General features: G+C 33.9%; 1 protein-coding gene across 2 annotated transcripts in view; it reads left to right on the top strand.

The window, feature by feature from the left end:
• Window positions 1-19,681, top strand: part of LOC18110756 (zinc finger BED domain-containing protein RICESLEEPER 1) — a 48,995-nt gene extending 29,314 nt beyond the window's left edge. The window contains exons 2-10 of one of the 2 annotated variants that reach the window (XM_052448537.1): window positions 1,212-1,488; window positions 12,986-15,146; window positions 17,831-18,001; window positions 18,090-18,261; window positions 18,367-18,459; window positions 18,532-18,672; window positions 18,767-18,882; window positions 18,995-19,064; window positions 19,142-19,681. In XM_052448537.1, coding sequence (XP_052304497.1) covers window positions 1,212-1,488; window positions 12,986-15,146; window positions 17,831-18,001; window positions 18,090-18,261; window positions 18,367-18,459; window positions 18,532-18,672; window positions 18,767-18,882; window positions 18,995-19,064; window positions 19,142-19,267 — 3,327 coding nt within the window. In that variant the 3' untranslated portion in view covers window positions 19,268-19,681. Of the gene's footprint in view, window positions 1-1,211; window positions 1,489-12,985; window positions 15,147-17,830; window positions 18,002-18,089; window positions 18,262-18,366; window positions 18,460-18,531; window positions 18,673-18,766; window positions 18,883-18,994; window positions 19,065-19,141 lie in introns of those variants that run through there. The other variant, XR_008057757.1, reaches the window with a different exon arrangement.
• The last annotated feature ends 1,241 nt before the right edge of the window (window positions 19,682-20,922 follow it).

Genomic DNA, 20,922 nt, shown 5'->3' with positions numbered 1-20,922 from the left:
AGCAAAACAATTAAACTACGAGAATAGAGGGAAAATATCAGTAAATTTAAAGGGGCAGAAAATAAATTAGTTTTAAAACCCAATGCCAAAAGTCAACAAGTCAACCTCCTTCAAGTCTTTAACCACTCCTCATTCGTTCCACTTTCCAGCCATGGATAAGAAGATCTGAGGAGTGAGAAGAATTGTTGCCCAAAAAACATTTGTCTTGCGTCGATGATGATTTGCCACCTGTAATGTTGACTCTATGGGAAAACATTTGAAAGATTGCCTCTTGCAATGTTGAGTCTATGGGAAAAGATGGAAGCAGCGTTATCATTGCTTAAAAAATTTTTAGGAATCGGCCTGCAAAATCTCCCTTACCCTCACTTGTGCGTCCCAAATTCTACGCATCTTGAATATCTTCAACTGGAGGGTCGGAAAAGGGCTTTCATGTCCAGAGCTTTTTGCTCGGGTATGGAATTGTGGATTTCCAGAATGGACTTCAAATGTACGTTATTACAGACCGAGTGAATACTCACACCTATCAGATGCCATCTCTTGTGGAGTAAGGGGTATTATCGCCTTTCCGGTCTTTGATTCTGCTGCACCCATGCATTGCCGTGCTGTGCTGGAGCTTGTGACCATGGAGGAGAAACAGGATTTTGATTTAGAGACGGAAAAAGCTTCCCAGGCTCTCCAGGTTTGTTTTCATTACATATATTTTTTCAATCAGAATTTGGATAACGTTGAAAATACTACCCAATTTATTATCAGGATTTAGGAGAATAAGAAAGAGATGAAAGAAAGTAGATTTCCTTAGCATATCAAGTTTGACGTCAAAGTTATTATTTTTTCTACTTTCGAAATCTCATAAAATGTGAATTTTCCCCCATTAGCTTCATTTTCTGTGATCTCTGTGTTGCATTTGCTAGTGTTTCTGAGGTGAAACAATCTTTAAGCTTTAAATTAGAGCTGATGAGGCATTCCTTATTACAACTGCATTAGCTTGAGTCCAAAATATTTGTGCCATTAAATTATATGTGCAAAGAGACATTGGTCTTGTTTGATGGTGTTATAAACCCTGTATAAGCCCAACTGTTTGCAGGCTGCCGATTTACGGATCAATTTACAACCTCGACTTCATCCTGAGGTATTTATCAGTAGTACCTTACAGTTTTTTCTATGCTAAATTAGGTTGTCTTCTGCTTTGTCTAACAGAATTTTTTTCCTAGTGTTTTTCAAGGGATCAAAGAGCTGAGTTAACAGAAATCGCTAATGTTACCAGAGCTGTATGCCAAACACACAGATTGCCACTTGCTCTGACATGGATTCCTTGTGATTATACCTGGGGAGCTGTTGATGATATTTCAAAATCTCATATCAGATTATGTAATTCAGGTTTTTTGAGGACATGTGAACTTTCAATAGAGCGTACAGCTTGTTATTCAGATGAGGAGATGCAAGGCTTTGTGAATGCTTGTGAGCAACTATTTCTGAACACAGGGCAAGGTGCTGCTGGACAAGCCTGTGAAACATGTCTTCCTTCCTTTGAGCCTGATGTGAAGGAAAAGCATGTAAGCGAGTATCCTCTTGCTCATCACGCACGAAAGTATAATTAGAATGCTGCGGTTGCAATCCTGCTAAGGAGCACTGATGCTGATTATATCAATACATTAGAGTTCTTTCTCCCTATCCTCATGAAAGAGAGTTCAGAGCAGCAAGACTTGGTTAGGAACCTGAAGCTTACTCCACGGAAAACTTGTAAGAGCTTGAGAATGTTTTCAAAAGAAGAATTACTCGGGGAACGAGGTTCTAAAGTTAGTAAAAACAATGATAAAATTGAACCTGCTCCAGATCCTGATGGTAATATGTTCATCATATGTGCTGATAATAAACAGCGAAAGGTATCTGAAGTGTGGAAATGGTTCGATAAGGTTATAGAAGAAATTTGTGCAGTATGGGCCATATGTAAAGGATGCAAAAACAAGTATACAGGGGATAGCAAGAAGGGAACCTCAAATCTACACAAACACTTAAAACGTTATTCAAAAAATAGACGGAGAGATGCAAAAACAAATATGTTTGTCCAATGGCGAAGATATTGAAGTTATCTAGCATCACCTTCTAAGGACACCACTTGTCTGACATCACATGATCCAGATTCTGATGATAAGTTCCGGGGATTCTGTGAGTGGCATAAGCAGAAAGATGATGGCGATGTGGTTGATTCACAAAAACTTGATCTTAATCGGTATTTAGGAGAGCCTTGGAAAACCGGGATAAGGTTTCAGATGTATTAGCTTGGTGGCGAGTCAATACTCCAAGATTTCCAGCACTTGGTAAAATGGCTCGTGAGTTCTTAGCAATTCCAATATCAGCTATTCTATCAAAGTCTACTATCAGCGGTGCAGTTGCATTCAATGGTTTCAGGCCAGAGATCATATAGAGGCTTTAATATGTGGACAGGACTGGTTGGAAGGCCCTGAAAACAATTGAGTTCTTCACTTTCTAGAGACAGGTGAATCCAAAATGATTCTTCCCTCTAAATTTCTGAACATTGTTTTCCTGTTTTTTTTTCCTGCCATTATTTGTTAATGAAATTTGGCTGCAAAGTCACACACTTCCCTTGTAATGATTATTAACAGGGTCATGATGCTAAAACAATAGCAAAAGCTAAATATGATTTGCATATCCTAAGCTTGATGGTGCAACTTTGATCAATTATAGTATCAATTTGTTTAGCCGGATTGTTTTTTTAAGGTATTAGCATATGTCTTCTGCGTTGACAACATGTGAACATGATTGTTCTGTTGTAACTATAGTTTTCGTCACCCGAAATTGAATGGAGGGCACTGAACATGAAACCAATTTTGATAAAATGTTCACATTTTTATGGGACGATCATTTTTCTCAATTTGTTCTTGTCATCCATATTTGCAGGAGCAAGGAAGGGATTTCTGGTTCTTCTCTGGTCTCCTTAAATGTGAGATCTGACTCACTTGTGAAGCAAATGTTTAAATATCTGGTAAGTCCGTTCACAGTGAGCGAACCTACCAGTCCAGAGGATTTGAAGTTAATCCAATACGTCTTCGATTCTTCACTGAATGGGAGGTCAGAATTTTTTGTAAGAGTTCTTGTTTGCTTAGCTGAACGATTTTAAGTTCACTTGTTCTATACTTGTTTCTGCTAGTGAGATTGTTGTTCAATGCAATAATTATTATTTAACTCGGCGGGAATTATGCCCCATGAGACCATCGACCTGTCTTGATGATAACGTCCTTTCTACATTCTTAGCTCATAGATACTACATAAAAAGTTTGAATGGCACATATTATGTTGTATTGATCAATGGTTATATATAACACCGTGATTTCACTGAATTTCAACACCTTCCAACATGCAAATGTAAGCCTTGTGACGAAGAACAAATAGAAACACTGACAGAAAAAAAATATATGCCATGTAAAGCTCGTGTCTAGTAGCAGAGATTGCAGAAAGCAATAACAAGCAACGAAATGGCATAGATTATCCAAGTAGCCCACTTGACACCAGGGGGGAATGGGATTGAAATGGTGATGAAAAACACGGTGGCTGCCAGGAAAACTGCAACTTTACCCAACACTTTGGATGTCATCGGAAACTTGGCGGGGTTGATAAAATGTGAAACAAAGAGGCAAGAAAAGATAATTGCAACAAGGATACAGACTAAATGCAAGGAATCGAGTTTGGAATCAGTAATTTGGTGAAAATGAAGGGCTATTTCAAGTCCTGATGTGAAGCAGATGCTTACAAATGTCTTTTGCCATTCCATTTCCTGCTGAGCAAGGAGCATGTTGGCCAGCTCTTCTTCTTGGTTCATGGTGGGAGGTGGTAGCTGCTGTGATGCTAGTTGTCCAGCTCTATGCCAGAGTCGGGACACAGATTGTGGAATTGAAAGAATAAAACCCTTGATTACTCGAGCACCATTCTCCATGGTTTTCCTGTGCTGTATGCTATAAAGTTTGAGAAGACTGGGAAATAATTTATAAGATACGAAAAAAACTATCGGAATATATAGTACCTTTATAAAAAAAAATTATATATATAATTCATAATTTTTTTTAATTTGAGATTTTTACTTTTCGTTTTAAAAATATTTTTAAGGAAATTTAATTGTTTTTATTTTTAATATCAAAAATAAATTCTTTAAAAAATATATTTTAATTTATTTTTAAATAAAAAATACTTTTAAGGAATAAATACTAGCAGCACTAAAGCTTCAAAGTCTACAAGTGCTAGAATTGAGAAGGTAATAATGATGTACACAGAGAAAAGACATAAGAAAATGGAGAAACGTAGAGAAACAATGGTAAATCCTCTCTCTTCTTCTTTTTTAGTTTTTTCACAGAGAGACTTTAATGAAGATTATGGCCTCCTAGGTTAAATGATCACGACAATCTTCTTTTTTTCCCCTGATTATGGAGATCTGTGTGTCAGTACGTGGATGAACGTCAATTTATAGACCGTGAAGTTCAAACATAAGGGCTTCCTACAAACGAATATTGAAAAGTACTAGAATTGGCGCTAATTGAGTCACACCACTTTACTACTGTGCAGTTCTTTCCTCAGCTCTTCATTAATTTGGGTCTATTTTGTTTCACCGGAAAAATCGAGAACCAGAAAGGAAAAAAATCGAGTAAAGTTGTAAAGAACTGCACAGTAGTAAAGTTGTGTGAAACAAAATTAACTCAAGAGCTCAGAGAGAATTTGCACACAGGAAAAAATATAAAAAACCTTAAATTATTGTTGTAAAAAAGAAACAGATCGAGAATCACCTGAATATTCAGCTTTATATGCAAGAATACTTATGGTATACAGTAAGTGCAGCTCTTTCCTGATTATGGAGATCTGTGTGTCAGTACTTTATGAACGTCAATTTATAGACCGTGAAGTTCCTCAATTCTTGCAAGAATACTTATGGCTATATACTTATAATAGTTAAAAAATAATAATAATGTCTCCACTGTTTGATTCCCCAAGTAAAGTTCCTGATTTACTTGTAGTTAATTTATATTTTTTAAATACACCAGACTGATTTGAGGATACATATTTAAGATTGTTTAGAATAAAAATTTAGTTTAATTGGTGTACAAACTGGTATGAGATAACTCTTATCATTGAATTAAAATAATTTTAAGATTTAGAAACTTATACAAGTAATCATGAATTTGTCCCTTTAACACACATTAGTCCTTAACTAATCACTCACGATGTCTTAAATTATTAGATTAGTTGTCGGTGAACAATCACCGGAAGGTGGAGGTTTAACACCACAGCCACAAAGCGACAAAAAACAACAGTTCCCAGGTGCGGCGTTCGGCGGAAAAATAAAAAATTAGCAATCAAACGTCCCAAAAATCGAACTTAAAAAAGTAGCAGTAAGAAATTTCAAAAGCAAACTTAGCAATCACACTAGCCTCATTCGTTTTTTTTGCACCATTTCCTAGTGTGCTCGTGTGCCTTTAAAAAATTTCAAGATTCTCTTCTTCTCCCTGTTTCTTTCTTTTGTTTCTCCCATCATGGCATCATCTGTGACTGGCACTGGTTCTCCTTGTGGAGCATGCAAGTTTCTCCCACTACACGTTTTAACAGTTTTATCGACGGAATTTTTCTGTCGGTATAAGACACATATTCTGTCGGTAATTAATTTACCAACAAAATCACTAACGAAAATGCTCCGTCGGTGAATCTTTCATAGGTAATTTTTTGTCCGTCGGTAAATCCGTTGGTAATAAAAAAATATTATTACCAATAGAACAGTCGCGTAAAAAAAAATTACCCGCTCAATTCCATCGGTATATCCTTCGAAAAATACCATAGGTAATTCCGTCGGTAATTATTTAAAAACATTTTTTAAAAAATCCATTTTATAAAATTATAAAATAATTAAATTAACATAAATCAACATTCTATAATATATACTCAAAATGCTTGGAAATAAGAATAAGAAAATCAACTCAAACAAATTTTCAACAAATAAATAAAACAAAAAAATAAATTCAACTAAAAAAATTCATATGAAAAAAATGAAGTTGGAATTGCTAAAAATTTAAAAATCATATAAATAAATCAACTAAAAATTGATCCCATATGAAAAAAAAAATCTCACAACAACATTTATACAATTATTAAGAGCAAAAACAATTAAAAATAAAATAAAAAACAAATATAGTGAAAAAAATCATGAAAAAAGAAGAAAAAAGAAAAATCTTACCTTAATGTAGTTGCAAGTGAAGGTAAGGAGAGAGAAAAAATTTCGTAAATCATATTAATTAAAAAAAACTAAGAGGATAAAAGAAGAAAGAAGAAGAAGACATACCCGAGCATGAAGGAGATGAGGATAGAAGAGAAGAGAAAGAAATAGATATTGATGTTTTTTACATATAGTGAAGAAGAAGAAGAAGAAGAAGAAGAAGAAGAAATGAGTTTGTCTATTGTGAAATAAGGGGATTCAGGCTTTTTATTTGGGCGCGTTAGCGACGGAATTACCGATGGAGAATTAAATATTAATATTTTTTAATTATTCTGTCAGTAATTCCGTCTGTAATATTTAATTTAAATTTTCAATTTCATAAAAAGTTTTCAGAAACCGCCAACAATCACCGACGATTTTTCACTCTGTCGGTGATTCCGTCAGTAATATTTAAATGAAAATTTTAAATTAATTGAATTTTTTCAGAAAACCGGCAAATAACACCGACGACTTTTCAATCCGTCGGTGATTTTGTCCGTAAAAAACAACAATTAACAGTGCAATTGAAAAGTGAATAGTTCTGGAGCTCTTTGAAAAATTCCGACGGATTTACCGACAGACTTTACCGGCGGAATAATTCCGTCGGTAATTTCGTTGGTAAAAAATGACACGTTATCATTTTTTTTTCTTTGTTTTAAATTTTTTTCCCACTGTAATTTCCTCAGTATATACCGAGGGAATATTTCCGTCGGTAAAATCCCTTGAAAATTTACCAACGAAAATATTCCCTTGATATTTCTGTTTGTATTTATTGATTTTCTGTAGTGTCAGAAGGAAATGTGCCTCCGGTTGTATCTTTGCACCTTATTTTTGCTCTGAACAAGGGGCTGCTCGGTTTGCAGCCATTCATAAGGTTTTTGGTGCTAGTAATGTTTCCAAGTTGTTGCTGCATGTCCCGGTTGCCGATCGTTATGAGGCGGTTGTCACTATTGCCTATGAAGCTCAAGCAAGGATCAGAGACCCCGTTTATGGATGTGTTGCACATATTTCTCTTGTATCTATAACCTAAGAAGAGCTAAGGGGAAAATTCACATTTTATGAGATTTCAAAAGTAGAAAAAACAATAACTTTGACTTCGAACTCAAATATGCTAAGGAAAACTACTATCTTTCATCTCTTTCTTATTCTCCTAAATCCGGATAATAAATTGAGTAGTATTTTCTACGTTATCCACACTCCAATATCAAAGCCTCCGTGATCTATCCATGGCCTAAATTTATAAGCTCAATCACTATCTATCCATGGTCTAATTAGTACATCACTCACCTCCTTTCTATGAGTAGCAAGGACAATCCAGTAATATAACATCCAAAAATTTGCAGTATACGTACAAAAAGCCTCCGTGATCACTTCCACACTCCAATATCAACAATAACACCCCAAACCCACCTCCAAATTTGTCTTCTTTATACATACAAGCACATGGATAAAGCTAAATATAAGTAAAGACTGCCTTTTTTTTGCGCGTGTATAAGGCTTGAGATTTTTTTTCTGGGTTTTGGTCCAAAAAAGAAGGCACTGATTTCAAATGAAGGTTAACAATCCTAACCTCAACTTATTTATTTTTATATTTTAAAAGAATTTTTTTAAAAAACAATTTATTTATTTTAAATTAAAAATTTATTAGTATTTTTATATCATATTATTTTAATATATTAATATCAAAAATAAATTTTTAAAAATAAAAAACAATGTTATTTTAATATATTTTAAAATAAAAAATATTTTAAAAACAAGCAATACTATATTCTTAAATATTCATAACTTGTGTTCAAAGAGATTTGATTTCTATTTAAAATTAGCTTTGAAAAAAAAATCATACAAGTAATTCAAATTAAAAAAGCAAAACTATTATTACTATATTATTATAAAAAACATTAAATGTTGCCAAAATAATTTTTACTATCTGGATGGTTTAAAATTTTGATTTTTTTTTAATTTTATCTTTAAATTTTTTAATTGCTTATTAAGCTAAATTCAAGGTAATTAAATCAAATTAATTAGTTAACAAAGTTGAAAGACAGATGATAAAAATGGAAAATACATCATTTAATGATTTCATTTTTTTTTTAAAAAATTATTTTGATTCTCATTCTTCGTATATTATATCTATCAAGTCTTTAAATATCTTTTTAATTTAATTTTAATATTAAAATTTATTTTTATTATTTTTTTATTTCTAGTTTGAGGAGAAAGAGATAGAGGTTATGGAATTTTTGCTATATAGAGAAAAAAAATGTTATTAGCGATGATTTTGACTATTAAAATGGTTGATATTAGTGTTAAGTAATTTTATTAAGTGTTTGTTTATATGAATTATTCTGGGTCGCATCCCTAAATCCACCTATATATACCCTATGTTTTGTTAATCATTTAACTTGATCAAAACTCCCTCGCAAAAAGCTGCTCAAGACTCAAGAATGATGGCCGACCGTTCATGGCTCTTCCCTGGAGGTACCCGAAAAAAACAACATGACACGATAACTTTGCTAGATCTTGCTAACTATGCAGCACCAATTGCAGATATGAAAAAGACATGCTGGCTTTCACAGGTTGCCATCACATTCTTACAGAAACTGAGAATAAGGAGTTAACGGAATAAATGGAGTAGCACACCGGAGAACAAAATTATCAAAGGCACAAAGCAGTGATTTGAAGGGTTTTGCCCCATGACTACAACAGGGATTAGTTGCAGTGTTTCTTGAGGCGATGGGATTTACTTCTGCAGGGAAAAATTATATATGGTCGTGACGGAATTAAATCACTCGATCGTAGCTAAGTACCTAAATATATACTGTGGAAAAAGGAAGAAGAATTGAAGCCAAATAAGGACTGCCAAAACCAGCTAGCTGCCATGGACTAGTCGAGAGTGGTGTTTTTGTTCATAGCTATGATGGTAATATGGCCAAAGGCAGTTACAGGTCACAGAAAATATGATGGAATTTTGTTGATTTGCAAGATGAGATTTCCAATGTTGAAAATTCTAGCTTCAATGAAAATGAATGGTAGCATAACAAATTCTTCTAGGTCCACAAACGCACGTCTCTGTTTCAGTGTAAGACAGAGAGGTTTTTTATTTCAACAGCTCAAAACTCAATTTACAGGGAAAACTGTACTCGCAACAGTCCACATACTATCAGAAATTCAACTATACCAATCTAGAAAGAGGATTGAAAAAGTAAGAACAAAAAGGAAAAGCAAGGGAAAAGTCATGTATAGGAATATTCTAGTTGGTGTAATCATTTTTTTTATGGTTTGGTTTTATTATTTTTCAATTATTTTTTTTTAATTTTCTTAATTTTTTTTTTAATTTTATCAATTTAATCAGTTTTTCAGTTTATTTTACTCATCACTATTTTCTTTTTAATTTATCAGTTGCTATTTATAGGATAATAATGAATATATTGGGATGAGTTAAACCTGATTAAAAATTCTAAAATCCAATTGGTTTTATCATTTTTAATTATTTGATGATTTAACTAGTCTCAAATAAATCACTTCATATCACAACTTAAGTCATGTATAGAAATGATTTATTGGCCCTATATTGGGTTAATTAAATTCAACCTAGATCGTAGATAAGGTCCATAAAAGAATATATGATTATTATTTGGACAAGAAAAATTAAGCGGACCTTTATTTGAGATGGATTTTGTCATCAGCCGAATGTTGGAGTTTGAGAAAAGTCAATCGGACCTTAACTTAGCCAAGAAAAATTAATCGCAAGTTTAATTAATTTTAAACTCTAATCGCTAAGTTTTTAATTGTTTTTGGCACCCTATCTTAACCTTCAAAAACTTTATTTATTTATTTATTTATTGACAAATCCTTCCAAACTATAGTTGGTTTACACCTTTTTTTAATTAATGTAACTCAGTTGAGAGGCAGCATATTATAGGAGTCCAATCACTCATAAGTGAATTAATATTTTAAATAATGTAACTCAGTCGAGAGGCAGCATATTAATTAATGTAACAGTGCAAGTGAATGAACTCAAATAATGCAAGTGAATTCCCCAAAAATTATTTTGATTCATTTCAAAATAAAAATTACTTTAAACTGTAATTGCTATTACAATCTAAGCAGGTTTTTAATTATTAGTGGCACCCAGTATGGGCTATCCTTAACCTTTGAAAACTTTATTTATTTATTGGAGAAATCCTTCCAAACGATAGTTGCCTTACCTTTTTTTAATTAATGGAACTCAGTCGAGAGGCAGCATATTATAGGAGTTAATCATATTATAGGAGTCGAATCACTCATAGGAGATTAAACCTAAAAAAATATTAGGTACAGACCTAATCAATGAAGATGAGTCAATCATATTATAGGAGTCCAGTGCAATTAGTAAGTCTTTACTCATTCTTAGCAATATCTATGTTGTAAAACCTGAGAATAAAACTCTACCAAATATATATATATATATTCTGGCATGTTATATGTTAGAAAGTTTACTATAGGGAAAAACATGAAAACTTAATATAAAATTTCATGAATCAAATGCATATATTATGTGAGCTGAAAATAAAATATATTAATCATTATATAAAAAATGTTATTTTATATCTCAACCTAATATTTATCTACCACTTTCTTCCGATTGATCATTATATATTTTTTATTAAAAATATTATTTTAAATAAAAAATACTTTAAAAATTTACCAGACCAAATACACCAGCGAAGTGTACCAGAAGAAGCTTCGTCGTTGATTATTATCAAAATTAGAAGAAGCTTTTTTCAGTCTAGAAAAGTACAAGGATGAAATTGAACAGAATTAAACTATCAGAATAGAGGGATAAGATATCACTAAATTTAAAGGAGCAGAAAATAAGTTAGTTTTAAAACCCAATGCCAAAACTCAACAAGTCAACCTCCTTCAAGTCTTTAGAAGTCAAGTCAATATTGAACTTCTTTTAAATTTATCCTGTTTTCAATGATTACATAACAAGATGGTGATTGAGCTTATAAATTTAGGCAGGACAATCCAAATGCCCTTGAGATTCTCAGCCAGGTCTGTGTCATATGGATTATTACTCAATTAAGAAAACCTTGTAAGCTTCTTTTTTTAGTTCAAGAAAAGCACAAGGATGAAATTGAAAAGAATTAAACTATGAGAATGGAGGGAAAATATCAGTAAATTTAAAGGGGCAGAAGATAAGTTAGTTTTAAGACACAGTGCCAAAAGTCAACAAGTCAACCTCCTTCAAGTCTTTAACCACTCCTCATCGTTCCACTTTCCAGCCATGGATAAGAAGATCTGAGGAGTGAGAGGACTTGTTGCCAGAAAAACACTGTCGAAATACAAATGGATTTTGAACATTTGGTAATACCCGCAGAGTTGAGACTACGGGAAAAGATGGAAAAAGCGTTATCGTTGCTTAAAGATTCTTTAGGAAGTGGTTGTTTTTTTGCACAATTTTGGGCTGAAGATAGGCGTGGATTGATCCCGCAGAATCAGTCTTACCCTCACCTGTGCGTCCCAAATTCTACGCTACTTGAATATCGTCAACTGGAGGGTCGGGAATGGCTTTCAGGCCACGACATTGTGGATCGGGTATGGAATTATGGGCGTAAATTTCCAGAATGGACTTCAAATGTAAGTTATTACAGACCGAATGAATACGCACACCTATCAGATGCCATCTCTTGTGGAGTAAGGGGTATTATTGCCTTTCCGGTCTATGAACCCCATCAATCCAACTATTGCTGTGCTGCGCTGGAGCTTGTGACCATGGAGGAGAAACAGGATTTTGATTTAGAGAGAGAAAAAGTTTTCCAGGCTCTCCAGGTTTGTTTTCATTATATATATATATTTTTTTCAATCAGATTTTGTTGAAAATAGCACTCAATTTATTGTTGTAAACTCTACCACAAAGCAATTCACTCAAATTATCTGAAATATCCTTATTGAATTCAAAGCAAACTGTTGGCATTACAAAGAGATAAGATTGAAACAAAACAACCCACTTCACTTTTTATACTGTAAATAGTTACAGAAAACAGTTAGAAGACTAGTAGGGACAATTTCAACAATAACTCTAACAACCTAACAGCCCCACAATTATAATCAGGAATTAGGAGAATAAGAAAGAGATGAAAGATAGTAGTTTTCCTAAGCATATCTTTAAGCGTTCGCATTTGCTAGTGTTCTTGAAGTGAAACAGTCTTTAAGCTTTTAATTGGAGCTCATGAGGCATCCCTTATTACAACTTCAATCCAAATTATTTTTGCCATTAAATTATATGTGCAAAGAGACATATTTGTCTTATTTGATGGTGTTTTAAACTCTTTAGAAGCCCAACTGTTTGCAGGCTGCCAATTTATGGACCAGATTACCTCGACCTCGACCTCCACCTCGACCTCGACGTCGTCCTCCTCAGGTATGTATCAGTAGTACCTTACAGTTTTTTCTATGCAAAATTAGGCTGTCTTTTTCTTTGTCTAATAGAATTTTTTTCCCAGTGTTTTATTGAGGTTCGAAGAGCTGCCTTAACTGAAATCGCTGATGTTACCAGAGCTGTATGCCAAACACACGGATTGCCACTTGCTCTGACATGGATTCCCTGGGAACATAATGATATTTTAAAATTACGTAATTTAAGTTTTCCTTGGTCAGGTGAACTTGCAATAGAGCGTACAGCTTGTTATGCAGACAAGGAGAGGCAAGGCTTTGTGCATGCTTGTGAGCAGCTATTTCTGATCACAGGGCAAGGTGCTGCTGGACAAGCCTTCAAAACATGTCTTCCTTCCTTTGAGCCTGATGTGAAGGAAAAGCATGTAAGGGAGTATCCTCTTGCTCATCACGCACGAAAGTATAATTTGAATGCTGCGGTTGCAATCCTGCTAAGGAGCACTGGTGATGATTGTTTCTATATATTAGAGTTCTTTCTCCCTATCCTCGTGAAAGAGAGTTCAGACCAGCAAGAATTGGTTGAGAAACTGAAGCTTACAATAAAGCAAACTTGTAAGAGCTTGGCAATGTTTTCAGAAAAACCATTCATCAGGAAACGAGGCTCGAAAGTTAGTAAAAACAATGATAAAATTGAACCTGCTCCAGATCCTGATGGTAATATGTTCATCGAATGTGCTGATAATAAACGACGAAAGGTATCTGAAGTGTGGAAACATTTCGATAAGGTTAAAGACAAAGAAAATGGTGCAGTATGGGCCATATGTAAAGGATGTCAAAAGAAGTATCCAGGGGAAAGCACGAAGGGAACTTCAAATCTACACAAACACTTAAAAAGTTGTTCAAAAAAGGGACAGAGAGATGCAAAACAACATACATTGCCTTCTGATTTGGGAGGGAATTTCGTGTTTGATCAAGAAAGGAGTCACCTTAACTTTGTTAGAATGATTATGAAGCTCGGATTTCCATTGGATATGGTTCAAAATGAGTTCTTCAAAACTTTTGTCTCCGATCTGCAGCCAAAGTTTCAACTCTGTTCACAAGACAGTGTACAGGCTGATGCTCTTTCTATTTACAGACAAGAGAAAGAGAAACTAATGAAATATCTTGATAATCTCTCATCTCTATTCAGTATAACAATTGATTTGCAGTCATACGGTGATAACAAGATAACCTGCTGCTTGACCATGCATTTTATTGATGATGGGTGGAGGATGAATAAGAAGATTTTGGCTTTCAGGAGTATAGAACATGATTATATGAATGAAGCTGTGAAAGATGTGCTAGTGGAGTGGAACATCATTAAGAAAGTGCACTTCATGTTTGCAGAAATTGCTCCACCAAACAGTCAAATGACTAGAGAATTCAGAAGTAAGCTTGTCAGTCAATTCCCACATATGAATGGGGACTTGCTATGTTTTTCTAGCTACGCACAAACTCTTGAACTTCTTGCTCGAGATGGGTTTTATGAGATAAAAGATGTGCTTAACAAGATTAGGGGCTGTGTTGAATATGTGAATGCAACACCAATTAACCAAGATAAGTTTCGGGAAGCAATTAATAATGTGAAATTGCAAGATATGAAAGCAGCCTCTCATGATGATCCTACCAGATGGGATACTACATTTGTCATGCTCATGAGTGCATTGGAATTAAGAGAAGCTTTTACTCAACTCGAGCAAGTTGATTTTGATTTTAAGGTGAATCCATCTGCAGAGGAGTGGAAGATGGCGATGAGTGTATGTGAGTGTTTAAAAGTGATCCACAAATCTTTAGGCAGTTCTTCATCAAGCATAGATACATTCTTCTTCCATGTTTGCTCTATATATAAGAACTTGCTTTCATGGGAAAAGAGTGAGCATGCATATGTTTGTTCGATGGCAAAGAGAATGAAGGTGAATCTTGATAGGCATTGGAGTGAATGGAGTTTTGCATTTGGAATCCTATTAGTACTCGACCCGCGCTGTAAACTTAAATTTGTGCAGTATGGGTTTTTGCTGATGTATGGCAGTGATGCTAGCAAATACTTGCTGGAATTTCGTAGCAAACTTACATGTATGTACAACAGTTATGCGAATGACACTGGTTATATAGCATCACCTGCCAGCGACATCAGTTGTTTGCCATCATATGATCTGGATTCTGATGGTATGTTCTTGGGATTCTGTGAGTGGCTTAAGGTTGATCCGCCAAAATCTGATCTTGATCGGTATTTAGGAGAGCCTGTGGAAAACCGGGATAAGGTTTCAGATGTATTAGCTTGGTGGCGAGTCAATGCTCCAAGATTTCCAACCCTTGGTAAAATGGCTCGTGATTTCTTAGCAATTCCAATATCAGCGATTCTATCAAAGTCTACTATCAGCGGTGAAGCTACAAAGGTGAATCCAGCATTCAATGTTTTGGGGCCAGAGACCATAGAGGGTTTTATATGTGGACAGGACTGGTTGGAAAGCTCTGAAAACAAGTAAGTTCTTTGTTTAGTTTATTACTAATTAGGTGCACGGTGTTATGACGCGAGCCAACTTTTTATTTTTCATAAAAAATATTAAAAAAATTTAAGATTCAAGAATGTTGGGTCTGGTCACAATACCGGATTCAAGAGCATCGAGTCTGGCTATAACACTAGATCCAACAATAATATTTAACTTGTCTGCTCAAATTCTTATATTTTTTAATCTTTTTAAAAAATGATGCTTTTTCTTTAACGGTAATGATAATATTTTTTAATAATAATAATAATAATAATATTGTTTTTTAATTTTTTAATTATTTTATTAATAATATTAATTATAAGAAAAATAATAATATTTATAACACAAATGATGCGAGCCAACCTTTTATTTTTCATAAAAAATATTAAAAAAATTTAAGATTCAAGAGTGTTGGGTCTAGTCACAATGCTGGATCCAAGAGCGTCGAGTCTGACTGTAACACTAGACCCAACAATAATATTTAACTTGTCTGCTTAAATTCTTATATTTTTTAATCTATTTAAAAAATGATGCTTTTTCTTCAATAGTAATGATAGTATTTTTTTTAAATTTAATAATAATAATAATAATAATAATAATAATAATAATAATAATAATAATAATGTTTTTAATTTATTAATTATTTTATTAATAATATTAATTATAAGAAAAATAATAATATTTTTAATTACAATATTATTAATTATAAGAAAAATAATAACATTTATAACACAAATAATTATATTAAGAAATACAATAATATTTATAACACAAATTATAATATTTTTTATATTAATATTTACAATTATAATAAAAATAATAATATTTATAATACAAATAATAATATTTTTGATATGAATACTTTGAATTATAAGAAAAATAATAATAATTATAACACAAATTATAATATTTTTTATATTAATACTTAGAATTATAATATAAATAATAATATTTATAAGACAAATAATAATGTTTTTGATATGAATACTTTGAGTTATAATAAAAATAATAATATTTTGAACACAAATTATAATATTTTTTATATGAATATTTTGAGTTATAATAAAAATAATTATATTTATAATACAAATAATTATATTTTTGAGATGAATACTTTGAATTGTAAGAAAAATAATTATATTAAGAAACCCAAGATTCAAGAACCTTGAGTTGTGATAAAGGACGCAAGAGGATTGGGTCTCAACGCAGAATCCTAGAGACCTGAGTCCGGACGCAGGACCCAAGCAAAATGGGTCCTGATGTAGAATCCATGAGCAGTGGGTCTTGACGCAGGATCCAAGGTTAAGGCATCTTGAGCGAGTCTTCAAACCCACTCGCCTGGATTTGTAGTCATGCGCGCGGATCTGACCCTAGCGCCTAGGGCAGCTCTAGTGTCATGTGTATGCAAATTAGAGCCCGCAACCACACGTGGCACGTAGGCGCCTAGAGCTTGCCAACCCCAGCGCCAGGTGTCTGCAGTTCAGGGCCTGCAGCCCCACCAAAACTAGAGTTGATCATTTTCTCTTCAATCATTTCTTCAATGCCATATGTATTCCAGTGAAATAGTAGCATAACAATATTTATACATTGGACTTGACCAACTATAAAGTCCTAGCATCTTGGACTTGGATGATTGTCATGTCTAAAACAATGTCGGTTTAAATTTATTTATTTTTTAAAATTTTTTATAGTTTTTAATTTTATGTTTGAAATCAAATTCAAGTTTTTTTTCTAATAGTAACAAAGTCCTAGCACCTTGTTTTTTTTTTTAAAAAAAGACAAAAAACCCCTAACCAAACGGTTAAAAACAAATGTGAAAAAACAACATTTTCTAAGCTTGAAGCATGGAATAGATTTTGTTAATTCTATAATAATATTTAACATTTTTACTGCTTGATGAAAGGTTTAACATAATTAGAAGACCCAATACATAAAATAGTAATGTATGCTGTTATAGGACACCAACACACCAAACAATAAAAAGATTAATACGAAAGCTTCTTGATTCAGCAGATGAAAATGAGCAAGCGCTTCAAATTTCTTTTTAATACAAAAATAAGGAATTGAGTCCCAACATCGGATCAAAGTCTAATGAGTCATGTGTCTGGACTCATTAGCCTGAGGTCCGGTGGTGGGATTTAATTTTGTTAGGTCATGCATCAAGACCCATTAGTTTTAGATCCTGTGTCCAGACTTAATTCTGTTAGGTTCCAACACTGGATCCAAATTTAATGGGTCTGGTGTCAGGACCTAATTATGTTTGGTTCGGTATCCGGATCATAAGACATGAGTCCTGACGCATGATCTAAGGCTGGTTTGTCTCGACACATGACCAGACAGAATTGGGTCCTGACACAAAGCCCAAGAGAATTACAATAAAATAATAATATTTATACCACAAATATAATATTTTTTATATTAATATTTTGAATTGTAATAAAAATAATAATATTTATACAACAATTTATATTATTATTATTATTATTATTATTAATTTTATCCCTCAAATCAACTAGATAGTTTTTCTTTGGTAGCAATAACATTCAATTATCATCGCCCGTAACATGTGAATGTGATTGTTCTGTTGTAGCTATAGTTGTCATCGCCCGTAATTGAATGTTCGCATTTTATGGGATTATCATTTTTCTCAATTTGTTTTTGTCATCCATTTTTGCAGCAGCAAGGAAGGGAAGCCTGGTTCTTCTCTGGTCTCCTCAAATGTGAGATTTGACTCACCTGGGAAGCAAATGTCCAAATATTTGGTTGGTCCGTTTATAGTGAGCAAACCTACCAGTCCAGAGGACTTAAAGTTAATCCAATATGTCTTTGATTCTTCACTGAGTGAGAGGTCAGATTCATTTCCCCCAAGTTATTGTTTGCTTAGCTGAATGCATTTAAGTTCACCAGTTGACCTATTATGTACCTGTTTCTGCTAGTGAGACTATTGTCCAATGCAAGAATTATCATTTATCTCGGAGGGAACTCTACTCTCTGAGACCAGAGACCTGGCTTGATGATAACGTCCTTTCTACGATATCTGATGCCATGACTTTAGTTAAGAGGAAGATGGAAGATTCTGTAAATTGGTATCTGCCAATTGTTTTTGCGGTAGGTTCCAAGATCATATTTGTACAATTGACATCTTATTCTGTTCAATTTTACATGTCCACTACATGAAAAACCACAATTTCCTTATACTCATGTGTTGTACAGGCGAATGCAGATGATCCATCTAAGTGTATTTCTTTCGCGAAAAAGCACAGGATCAAGGAAAACTACATGTCAGATCTTTTGTGCTGTGAAAAGGTGAAGTTTGGTTTTCTTTAGTCCAATTAATGCATCTCATGCTTAGTTATGCTGTGAAAACTATATTTGCAGGCGTTTGTTCCTGTGTTTGACAACGAAAGAAGGCATTTCTTTCTATTTGTACTACAATTGAAAAAGCAAGTTGTTGAGATATGGGATTCATTAGCTGCATCATGTCAGAGTGATTGGGTTGACAGGCGACTGCATAACTTGGTAAATGGCTGCATACTTTATGAGCTACCTTAGTTAACCACTGTACTAATGGGCTTTATGAACTTTTTCCTGCCAAAACATTTTCACAAACCAGTTGGTTAGCCTGGACGCCCTTTTCAAAGATGATATAGATCAGAACTACCAAAAAGTTTGGTCCTTCACAGATTTCAGAGTGGAAAGACCATCGAATGTCCCACAGCAACAAAATGGGTACATATATATATTTATGATCCACAATATATTGAGTAGTTAGGTTACATGTTGAGTTATACCTTTAAAATACTGGAAGCCATATCAGTTGACATGATTTCTTTCTGTGCAGACATGACTGTGGTGTGTATGTTATCAAGTTTATGCTAGCACCAGAAGAAGCGACAAATCCTGATTTTGTGGTAAGATTTTAACATTATTGTGCCCTTACTGAAGATAAAGGTATGACAGTCTTTCTAATTATCTAGCCAACATGCAGTTCTACAGTGAAAACGAGAGGTTGGAAGTGGTACTAAGATTGCTAGTGAGTGATGTCAACTCATGCAGGAATGATTTGGCTTCTAAGGCTGAGACATATTATGAGCAGAGGTTTGGAAATCATTGAGAATTTTTGGCAAGAAATGAGAATATGAAAGATGTAAATCATCGATAGGAAAGAAAGTATTCAGACAACATATAGGAATTCAACTTCAAGGAAGCTTACCAGAGAATGTGGGCTGCATGAGAAAGGAACTCAATGCTCATCAAATCAGCTGTGAATGGTCATTATTGTAAACAATTTAGTATAATTGGTACAGACATAAAATGGCAATATGGGAAACAGTCATCTGGTTGCCTTGCCCCTCCTGCACATTCCTGTGGAGATTTCTGGCTGAACTAAAAACTATGAGTTGTTTCATCATTTCATATATATACCATGTAAATATTATATAAAGGCAAACTGCTATGGACCTGTCTATGTAATCTGAAAATCTCAAGGATGATCCAAGTACTACGTAAATGCAAATCAGTTGCTCGACCTTATCCTTGTCAATCCATTGCATTGAGGACAACATAGTATACGCAACAATTTTGGTTGTCATCCTTAAACGATGTAGAATATAGTGGCAAGGGAAAGGAACTTATTTATCAACAACATACCAAGAGTGAGTAAGGCTGGACTCCAATCCAAATATATTGCATAAGCTGGAACAAGAAGATCTTAAAGGGAGAAACTTATTTATGAACAACATTTTGTTCTCTCTCCAGGACAAACAATTTATGCCCTTTGTTTCCTTTTATTAGGCTTTTAAGTGAAAACAGGTTGCTAGTCAAGTCACATAATTTGTCATCGAAAGATACAAGAGAACAGAAGCTTCTGCAATATAGTATACAGTAAAGTGAAGCTAAACTCGAGTGCATGGCAAACATTTTCATCTCTGAATTAAAATCTGGTTTCTCCTTCACAGAGACAAGTTCCAGAACAGCACAGCAGGACATCTCATCTGGATCAAAGATCAATGCAAAAGAACCCCGTACTTCATGATCAGATGCATGCTTTGCCCGAAAGTACTCAGGCTTGCTATAATAAATTATGACAGACATATAATATTGATATAAAGATGAAACAGAAATAAAGAAAGAATAAAGAGTATAAAGGAAGAAGAACAGAGGTTCTGTTTGTACAAAGAAGCAGAAGACGAAATTCATGCACTGTTATATTGTTGTTTTTGCTTGACTGTTTACATTACTATTTCTCACTTTATATATGCAGTATTGGAAGATACTACACGGAGAATATGCTTTCTTTTACACTCAATATAATGCTAAGAGGTTCTCTTTTACTAACAAACACTACTAACAGAATGCTAACAATATTAATTGCTAATCTTCTGACACTTGGCATCATTAGGACCGTTGATATCTTTACATGCCCCCTCAATCGCATGCTGGGAGGAGCCAAGCATGAGATTGGAGCAATGATGCTGAAACAAAGAAATGAAAAGACCTTTGGTGAGGATATATCAGTAGAGGAGACATGCTGGACCAGGAAATCATCCGTGATAACCCGTTCGCTAACAAAATGATAATCGATCTGGAGATGTTTCATCCTGGAATGAAACACTGGATTGGAAGCAAGGGAGATAGCAGAAATATTTTGAAAAGCTAGCAAGAAACGTCACAGAGAGGAACAGAGAAGTGAATAGAATTAGAGGGAGATACTGCAATAGAGATGAAGAAAAGCAGAGAATAGAGATGAAGAGAAGCAGAGAGAAATTC

The sequence above is a fragment of the Populus trichocarpa genome, chromosome 17 (assembly GCF_000002775.5).
Source record: "Populus trichocarpa isolate Nisqually-1 chromosome 17, P.trichocarpa_v4.1, whole genome shotgun sequence".
In the NCBI taxonomy this organism is placed as follows: Eukaryota; Viridiplantae; Streptophyta; class Magnoliopsida; order Malpighiales; family Salicaceae; genus Populus; species Populus trichocarpa.
Note: the sequence above shows the minus strand (reverse complement) of the source record. Positions and strands in the feature narration are given on the sequence as shown.